This window comes from Limulus polyphemus, unplaced genomic scaffold, assembly GCF_000517525.1.
Source record: "Limulus polyphemus unplaced genomic scaffold, Limulus_polyphemus-2.1.2 Scaffold1718, whole genome shotgun sequence".
NCBI lineage: Eukaryota > Metazoa > Arthropoda > Merostomata > Xiphosura > Limulidae > Limulus > Limulus polyphemus.
Window position 1 is genome coordinate 92,653 of NW_013667328.1, and position 10,870 is coordinate 103,522.

At 31.9% G+C, this 10,870-nt stretch overlaps 1 protein-coding gene across 2 annotated transcripts in view; it reads right to left on the minus strand.

Moving 5' to 3' along the window:
• LOC106464683 (mitogen-activated protein kinase kinase kinase 9-like) overlaps nt 1–10,870 on the minus strand; it is a 78,630-nt gene that overhangs the window by 12,065 nt on the left and 55,695 nt on the right. For both annotated transcript variants that reach the window (XR_002611812.1, XM_013924841.2), the window contains exons 3-8: nt 4,612–4,760; nt 3,606–3,781; nt 2,907–3,153; nt 2,151–2,279; nt 1,332–1,526; nt 369–635 (exon numbers count right to left, since the gene is read on the minus strand). Coding sequence is in view for 1 of the 2 variants with exons in the window: in XM_013924841.2 (XP_013780295.1) it covers nt 369–635; nt 1,332–1,526; nt 2,151–2,279; nt 2,907–3,153; nt 3,606–3,781; nt 4,612–4,760 (1,163 nt within the window). In the remaining variant the exon portion in view is untranslated. The remainder of the gene's footprint in view (nt 1–368; nt 636–1,331; nt 1,527–2,150; nt 2,280–2,906; nt 3,154–3,605; nt 3,782–4,611; nt 4,761–10,870) is intronic.

The window sequence follows — 10,870 nt, forward strand, 5'->3', positions numbered from 1 at the left end:
AATGTATGTGTGTGTGTGTGTGTGTGTGTGTGTGTGTGTGTGTGTGTATATATATATATATATATATATATACACATATAGACAAGTCAGATATAAACAATTTTAAGAAAACAGAAGCTAGTTTTTCATGTGAAACCTTCTCTATAATGAAAATAGTGAACCCAATATACATGAAAGAGTAGTGCCCAATCATTTTCTGATCTTTTCAATCGTAATGATGAAAACACACATATTGTGGCTAGAATAAAAAAACATCTTAATAATGTATATACATTTGTTTGGAGAAGTCAAAAAAAAATTGAGCAATTCTAACATTAAAATTCCCTCTTATCATATAACCAATGTTTTTATATCAAGTACCAACTTACCAGGATCTCGGTAACACCACCGACGCTCTTCTTCTTTCTCCTCTGCTCTGGAAGGAGTCAATCGAGGGTGGAGATGAGACTGGTTGACTGTGCGGACATCAAATCCAGCACCAACTCCAGCCAACATGGCACCAAGATTGCATAACACAGAGTCAACCAGCTTACGGCCACATCTCTTTACGCTTCCAGAGTCCGTAGCTACTGTTCCATTGTAAGATCCACAGTGTCGAGGAGACCCCATATTGTCATGCAATTCTTCTTCTACTCCTGGAAAAGAAGCACCATATAAATGGGAGAAATCAAACTTTTTCTTGCTTCAGTAACATGCTTATCTTTAGTTCAGCATGGGATTTATGGAATTATGGAATGCACATTATGTTATACTTCATTTTTACCTGAAGAAAGTACATCAACTAGGATCATGGGCTAAAGCTTAGAAAAATACTAGGGGTGGATCCAGGATTTTTTGCTAATGGGGTTCTCTTACCACCAGGTAATGAAGCCTTTTAAACAAAATTTCCTTTATTTATTAAGTCTAAGATTAATCTCTGTTTAGTAATCGATAAGAAAGGGTGGTTGCAACCAGGGGTGAGATTCTCAAAACAAAAGTACAGGTACTCAGCTAGATGAAGTGGATCTGTTTTTGAAAAAGAAAAACAATCTGTGTATAAACATAAAAAATGAAAAAGCAGCTCAAATAAGTCTCAGTACGAGTACCGCATTAAAAAATAAGTTCTGGTACTCAGGACCAGCGACTACAGACAGAATTTCACCCCTGGTTGCAATCCCCTCAAACCACCCTCTGGATCCACCCTTCGATACAGTAATAAAAAGTTTCTTATTTAAATAAAAAAGCAAGTTGTCTATGCAAATACATATTCACATCTTATTATTTTAAGTTAAATAATAAACAGCTGAAGTTAGGTTTCTTGAACGACCCTCAAACTGTCACCTTTGACCTACCAATCTCATGAAGTGCTCCAATATTAGAAACTCCTCCTACTGGAAAAGTCCCACGCTGTGACTTTTCAAGGTTTGGAGCACTCTTTGACCAACGTTTATTTTCATCTATTAATAACCTTTGTCTGGAATACCCGTGCTCTTTTTGGTGGACGGTACTGGGCCCCCAGGTTTTACCCTTAACACCATCAGCTGGCACTGAGAAAAAATCAGAATAGAAAGCTAATTTACATTCTTTGTCTCTCAAAGAAAATCTCTAGTTTTGTTTATATATATATAATCCTGATAAAAGTATAGTTAGATATATACTGCTACAGGAATTATCAACAGTCTAGATGTACCAGTTTCACAATACTACTTAAGATATCTACTGCTGGATGGGCTATCAACATATCACAGACATACCAGTCTCACAATACTTATTGGACATCCACTAATGCTAAAGGGATTATACACATATCCCAAGTGTACCAGTTTCACAATACTACTTAAGATATCTACTGCTGGCTGGGCTATCAACATATCACAGACATACCAGTCTCACAATACTTATTAGACATCCACTAATGCTAAAGGGATTATACACATATCCCAAGTGTACCAGACTCACAATACTACCAAAATATTCACTGTTGGAGGGGTTACCAATAAAGCAGAGACATAAGAGTTTCACAATACTTGTTAGCAACTTGTGGCTATAGTCAAGATGAACTATTTCTTTTCAGACATATAATAAATTAATAAGACATTTACCAAAACAAAAATGGGTATTAAATAACAATATAAAAAAATACAAAAACAATTAAAAAGGGAGAAACTTACATGCATAAGCTCGTAACCGAGGGTGATTAGGTGAGGCTGGAGGACTTTCTGGACTAGAGGGCATAAGCAGAGACTTCAGATCTGATCGCATTGTAGGACTGGGTTGTACAGTGATGTTGTGCCGAAAGTCTACAAATGTAAACAAAAACATTTATTGTGACTTCTGAAAAAAGGCAATGAATATTCATTATAGCACATCAGTCAAACACTCTGATGATAACCTATACTATGGTTTACCATTAGAGTATATTTAGCATTCTCAGTAACTTCAAAAAACAAGTTCTCTAACATGCACAGCTGCAAGTGAACTGAACTTACATTTTAAAGAAATGCACATTACAACCTTCATAGCTACTTAAAAGTGTTTCAATTACAATTATGAATTATGTGCCCTAATTCAAAATGTGATGACTCTCTCACTGACTAAAAGAAACCTAGTAAAAAGTGATTTATAAAGTTTAGAGAAAATACTATGAATGTACTTTTCTTTTTTAGAATCCTCAATGGACACTTGTATATTTTTTTATTATGAACACAGCATTAAAATGTATAAGCATTTTTACTTAGATACTTCATAACACTTTGCAACCTATAAATTATTAAACTGAGATTAAATTTTACAAAAAAATTATTTACCATTTTTACTTTGACTATAAGAAATTTTTCCTATTAGTAATTTTTTTAATCAACAATTTATTTCATGTTTTTTTTATTTTCAGTTTTACTATACAGGGATACATCTATACAATGCAATACCTGATGGCATGCTAATTTGCTGACTTCCATGTTTTAACAGTTTGAGTCTACTTTTTTTAAATTTTCCTTTCCTTTTCTTAGGAGTTGGTCTTCCCTGTTGCTGCTGGATAAAGATGATACTGAGTTCTCTTTCTAAGACGTAGAACTCCCTCTCGGCGAGTTCCTGTTCTCTCTTCTTCAACATTTCTTCCTGAATCTTTTGCTGAATGATAGCTTTACTCAGTTCTTCTTCTCTACACCTTATTTCCTACAAAATAAAGCAAAATTATGGGAACTTACTGTGATTAATCTGAGCCACAGCTATTGCAAGTCATCAAAAGTACATACCATGAAGAGTTATTTGAGCTTAATAAACACTACAACTCCTACAAAATGAAAAGGTATACCACAGAGATTTACTTCAGTGACTTCTATACCATAACTCCAAACAACAAAAGTATTTACCATAAAGCTTTATTCAACCGTAATAGCTCCCACAAAACAACAGTTCACATTACACAGAAACATAAAGCTATTCATGGAAATGGCTCATAGATAGATTGCCTGTATCTAGGAAAACTTAAAAAAGGGGGGACGGGGTATTCTGGCATGAAAAAAAAAATCATTCAACTAATAATGTTCCATGTTTCAAGTTTACACCATGTATTTACTTTTTTTGTTCTAGTTACAAACTCATTACACAAATTAAAAGTTTCTCACCTTATCACGGCACCTCAACTCATGAAACATCTCTCCAATCTCATGTTTCCAATCCTCCTGTAAGGTGTGGAATGATTCCTGAGGTGTGCTCATGAATGGAGATTGAGCTATGACTTCTAAGTCAGTAAGAAGGTTGACAAATGTTGGTCGGCTGTGAGGATCAATATTCCAGCATTCTGCAGTCGAGAACAGATATCTACATTTGTTACATTTATGCTAGATGATGATTTAGTACTCCTTCATGTACTTATATTTTTTTATGAAAAAACATTAATATTGTTTAATTGAAAAAAAATACACTTTGTCTTTACATGGTTAAAAGAAAATTTTTCTATATACATTATTTAGTTATTAAGAATTGTTAAGATATATTTAATGTTTAAAAGCTGTTAATAATAACTTAACAATTACATGACTATAAGTGTATTAAATAAAATGATACTCAAAGTATTCTCTGATAGATTGTTTAGGCAGTGTATTCATGATGAATACTCTGGAATGGGTGGCAACTGCCTATTGTAGAAAAAAAACACATCATTTCGAAAGTGAACAACAACTTTCGAAACGTCGCCCTCTACACTTGTGTTTTTCTACAACAGGCAGTTGCTGCCCATTCCAGGGTACGCATAATATATTCAAACTATAGGTTTACTATAAAAACAACTATGTATATTAGGTCTAGATGAAAACACCTAAAAGTTTTGAGTACTGTGAAAAAGAAAATTTAAAACTGTAATCTCTAAAATCTAAAGATATGAATGCTTTTGTTATTATAGCTATAATTATATTCGAATTTTTGCTTAAAACAATAGTAAGGTATAATAGAAAATTCTGCCACCAGATGGCACAATAATCATATAATTATGAAAACATTAATTAATATTTCCTTCATAAATAAATAATTATTTCACGTGGATAGTCTTTCACAATAAAAAACAGGCAATTAGATGAAGACTCTGAGAAATATATTAGTACTCAATTTTCATATAAGCACATCAGCTCTTACCTTTCAATATTCTTGAAAAGGGAGAAGGACAGGTAGAGGGGATTGGCAATGTAAGTTTTTGAACACCAACACCATAGGCAACAGCAAATGTGTCAAAACCCTTGTAAGGTGTTTCCCCAGTTAATAGTTCCCACAGAAGCACACCATAACTGTAATCATAAGAACTTCAAATTAATAAACCACAAATAAAACAAATGTAATTTTGGTGGACTGATTGATCTCTATATACAGGGTAGAACAAAAGTTGCTGTTCGGTTGGTATCATATTGTCAATATTATATGGTAGATATCAAATATAGTCACTTTTACCCCACCTCTTATACATAATATCTAAGAAATAAATTAGGAATAAATCTTACTTGCTCTCAGTTACACATATAGTAAATTGGTTTACTAATGTTTATTTATGCATTTAATTCAGTTAATACATAACAGATTATTCTGGTTTTAATAATAAAAGAGACTTAAAATGTGGTTTTACTTTGTGATTATAAAACTTGCTGTCAGTTACAAACACTACTTACAAGACACAACGAACATTTTAGACTTACAATATAGATATAATTTTGCAATTATTTTACATAATTACTGGCATGATTGTTGCACATGATAAATTACATTTAATTATAAATATATATTACAAGCTTTTGTTCAAAATTAAGATAATTATACACACCAGAACTAAAATAATGTATAACAGTCGACATTACAGAAGACAGTTCAGTATGGCAGTCTGGATACAAATAAAACTTAATGTTATAAATCAGATAACTAAAACTTGTAATGATTAGATGCACAGAATCATCAGCTGGGTGAATTTCTAGTAACATTACTGTCAAAAAGTGTGTTAATAGTGATGGTACCCAAACAATGCATTCTCATCTTTATAAGTATAAACTAAGAAAATTATAACTAATTAGATATGTTCATTACCAAGTTGATTTTTAGTTTCACTCTATGTAGGTGCTTTGCACTGATCAAAAGTTAATACTAAATATTTTCAGTTGGCTATAATCTCAATTATACCTCACAAAGTTAAACTGACTTGAAGATTTACATTAGCCCTAAATCCACACATTAAACAAACAATGCAAAATAATCTTTGTAATTACGATATAAAAAAACAAAAATTCAATCATACCCAATATATTTTATGGAAATACTTTGTGTGTGTGTATGTATGTATGTATATATGGACTAAAGCAATTTAAATACATGGAGTTTCGAAGTATACCAGAATAGTAAGCATTGCACCAACATTTTCAATACAACTTTTATATGTAATAAGAAAACTAAAATTTAAAATACCTTCATTCTTATTTTAAAAATCACACGTAATTTGAATATATTTTATAAAGAAACTTATCTTGCCACTTTAAAAACTAAACATTTTAGCTGAAGTTACTGTTTTGCTAACAATAACACCTTCTACAATTAAGTGTTAGTCTACACTTTAAACAGTAAAAAAAGACAGGATACTAAACAGCTTGTGCACTTGAACGAAATTCAGTGGTAAAAACACAAGTGAATAATTAAACAAACATCATTTTACAAGGAAGAACAAATGAGCTAAGAGTATTTACAGCACAAACATGGCAAAGAGTATACACAGCTAAAGCAACTGTATCTTCTAAGAACAGTGACAATGAATATTTTCTTACAAGAATCTTTTCAACAAACTGTGACTTGCCCTAAAAAGACATTCACATCGTTCAAACATGAAGTTTCCATTACAATATTTAAAAATTTATCTGTTTATTAAAACATAAACATGTAGTAAAATAAGCACAATTTTGTTTCCAAATGAAAACCCAAAATCTATTTTTTTAACACAATTTCATAAATATCTCAAATATACATCAACATTACATGATCACATAACAATAGTAAAAAACCCCAAGGCAGATAATAAGTCTTCTCTTTGTGTGTGTGTGAGGGAGGTATTCTTATATGCTGCTTTTGTTGTGTTAAAGAAGTGATATAATGTTAAGTAGCATGTTTAATGTAATTACAATATTAATTTTAATTACTACATTTCTTTCTCTCTCTCTTTCTCACTCTGTTGCATTTTCTTGCTTCTCATAGTTCAGTTTGACTGAATTTCTAGGAAGTTATTATAAAAGCTTTTGCTGTAATCATGTTAAAGTTTTCTTTTTGATAAGTTTAAGATATCAATATTGCATCAGAGGTAATATTTGCTATATCTAGGTTCTTAACATTATCAAAAACTCATACGTGTATAATGCAGTGATCTTTCTTTTTTCTAGTAAATTACAAAATTTGTGATAAAAATTCAAGTAAGCTTGCCATCAGTGTATTTAAGATTTCTGAATGAATTACTGTATAGCAACACCACATATCTGACTATTTGAAACTAAAGAAGCAGTTTCCATGAAATACAATAAACTACCTTTCACTCAAGAACTTGTGTAATAAGGTATTTCTGCAATTTATTTCATAACAACTGAAGTTATGAAAAATATGACAGTTTGACAAAAATACACTGATATGTAAGCATCTTGAGGATGCAACAGTTATCAACACTGTACAATACACCTACACATTATTTTAATTTAATCCTTCCATTACCTATCATGCCTAGAATAAATTTTACTTCATAATCTTAGTGAAATCACCAGTAACAGGGTTTAACAAACTAGAATAATAACTACACAGCAATCATGCAAGATAATCAAGTAAAACTGACCAAACATATAGGGAAACCAAACACTTAACATTACTTGTGTTGCAATGTTTTAAAGATAGGGGGCAGAGTGCTTTAGTGATCCTTTACAATTTCTTTCAAATATATATTTCACACAGAAATGCAATTGTTATAGGTAGTTTTACATGAATAAGAGACGATTATCTCCTGTAATAGAACCAAGTTTATCCCAGAGTTCCAAGCAGCAACAGAATGACTAAATCAAATTCTTAAATTCTGTGAAGTTATCAGTGAAAATGTTACCATAAAGAAACATTACATGGTTTAGGCTTAGATACCATGCTGACAAGTGTTAATACTGTTAATCAGGTTAAAAAATAGGTGGTTAAATTATAGACACAAACAGTCACACTAACACCCTAAGGCAAATACATGGCTTGAAAAATCATACTTTGGGCTAGGGCTACGACCTAGAATGAAAGGTCAATGAAATATTACATTGGCACGTGTTGATCAAACTACATAACTGATGCCGTGAAAGCTGGCTTCATCAGGTGAAATCATCCTCGTATAAAATTACCTTTCTTTACACAACCTAGACTGGGGTGGAGTAATACTACCTGACAAGACAAAGAAAGTGGCTGTGATCATGTTACAGCCAGTTTGCTTGGTAAAGCATAAAAAGTGATTCAAACAGATTCCAGAAGAAATACCTTATTTTTATAATATATACTGATTCTGTATGTGGAACAAATTATACCTGTAAAAGACTGCTTGGTTATATCCAATTAATATCAAGGGTTTGTTTCATGAACAAACTCCATAGTTTAGAAGATACAGTTTAAAAATTGAAACCCAGCAAAGCATTGAAAACTAACAGGCTTAAAATTTGAATATAAATTTTGTTAATTGCAATTGTTTTTCTATACTCATATGTATAAATAGCATTTCAGAGAATCTTGTGTCTCTCATTGTCCAGCCCAACTGATGAATAAGTTTTAGTAATGAATGAAAGGCTTTTTGGGTAATGAATTGTGTGAGAAAAAAGATTTGAAATGCTATTTTTACAAACCTATGATTTTAAATCTGAAATGGAAAAATTAAGATGAATGTAGAAAAAGAACATCTGCAGTTAACGTGATTTTTATCACGGCATTTATGCCTATTAACAAAAGTAATTCTTATTTTGAATAATAACACAGCTTTAAATGTAGTTGGTATATAAAACACAACACTGGAAATTACATACGGAGAACAGTATTGACAAAAAAAAATGTTGAAACTTTAGAATTGAGTATTAACTGTTTTGAATATGCAAATCAGCAAGTCACATGACAACCACAGGTGATACAGAATTTCAGTGGAACAACAAGTATCACAACTCCATTTACACTGTTTGGCATTGTGATAACACCAACAAGTGATCACTTTTGAAAAAGGTATGTAACAGCCCTTTCAGGTGTAAAGCATTCATATAGTCAGGTCATAAGGAAGTATTGAGATTGGAAATTAGGAATTTCTAGGACAGACATATCCTTTGTATTTAATGGAACTGGGAAACAGAGAAATATGAATAAACTTAGGGCACCAGGACCATCTGGAAAGATCTCCATCTAGAAAAGGGACACTACACACATGTACACAAGGTGCTTTAATGATATATCCATTCAAACACTGCACATCTCAAGCAGCTGAAAAAGGAATGGGTATTCAAGCTATTTCATACAAAGTGATCAAGTTGCTGGTCACCCTACCATATTTCTGTGAACTAAACTGTTGAAACAGGCAATGGGAAACTGCTGTTCTCTTACACTTGATGGATTATGGAAAGCCAGCAAGGAGAAGAGGTGTATATTATGGATATACTGCAGGATTATTATCAAGATGCACAATCAACCAGATGGATCACAACCAGGTGTAGCAACAAAGTGTAATACCATGGTGAGGCTTAAAAATCATTTTAATATAACATATTCAACCTCTTTATAGGCCACAAAGAAAAGTTATGGTGGGAGCAGAAAATCTTCTCTGAAAATGCAAGGAATGCAACAATTTTTCTCTAGGTTTGGTATGCAAGACAATTATTGTATCTAAAATTTTACCTCATCAGGATTTTTTACATAACTGGTGTCACTTTCCTGACGAAATAAAATGATCTGCCCTCTACTAAACTGATATTTTTTTCAAAGAAAACTGCAGTTTCCTTTGTATCCAGCAGAAATTCCAAATCTGTTCATTTACTGACTTGGAACTAAAGTATTAGTTTTCATCCCTTCATAGAAACAACTAATTACCTTGGTTATTTCACTGTAGTGAGGAAACAAAACATGACAGTGTCTTAAAAAATGACTAAGTACATTGGTTATTTCACTGCGGAGAGGGAAAAAATATGATGGTGTCTTAAAAAATGACTAAATATCTTGGTTATTTCACTGCAGAGAGGGAAAACATTATGGTGTCTTAAAAAATGACTAAATATCTTATTATTTCCCTGCAGGAAGGAAAAAAAAACATGACTGTCTTAAAAAATGACTAAAAGCATTGATTATTTTACTGCAGAGGGAAAAAAACATGATGGTGTTTTAAGAATTACTAAATATCTTAGTTATTTCAGTGCAGAGTGGAAAACAAACATGATGGTATCTTAAAAATGGCTAAATATCTTGGTTATTTCATTGCAGAGAGGAAAAAACATGATGATGTCTTGAAAAGGACTAAATATGTTATTTCACTGCAGAGAGGAAAATAAATATGATGGTGTCTTAAAAATGGCTAAATATCTTGGTTATTTCATTACAGAGAGGAAAAAACATGATGGTGTCTCAAAAAATGACTAAGAGAGAAAAATATATTTCAAATAAATTAAACTTACAATTAGTGGTGTAGTCATATGGATATTTATGTAGCACCAATGCCTCACTACAAGTGCAGGGGGGGGGGGAGTTGTTACTGCTACCATACATCAAATGCACATCATTTCCCATATTGTTTGTTTATACATTCAAATATAAATTGATTGGACTGTAATCATGTTTCTAATATGGAATGCATTATATATTAAATTTTTATCATCTTTGACCTCATATACTGCTAATTAATAACAGTATACATACAGTAATGATTTTCTGAATTTCTAGTTAATTAGTGACCACAGTAGTAATATTAAATAGCCAGTTTAATAATTAGCTGTTCTATCAGAAGGGAAGGGGTGGAATAAGGAATATTGTGACATCAACTTCTAATTTTAGCACCATATTATTGCTTAAAATTTAAAAAAAGACATCTACATCATTTATTTATGAGCGGTTTTAATACTTCCAGGAACATTTAAAACATTTAACAGAGAAATGTGGTTACTTGAATAATTCATTTAAAAACAAAATAACAAGGACGTATTATATTACTAAATCCTCTACACAGAAGTTCAATTTAAAGTGTAATGTATTGTTGCGTCAGCGAGGTCACGTGACTTGTTTTCTCGAACCTTCGGGAATTGTCGGGAGATTACTAGATATAGGGTGACGGAACAAGGTGTCTGTGTAGACAGTGAGTAATTGATCTGCAGTCAGAGAGTATTATTGAAGTTGAGCACGT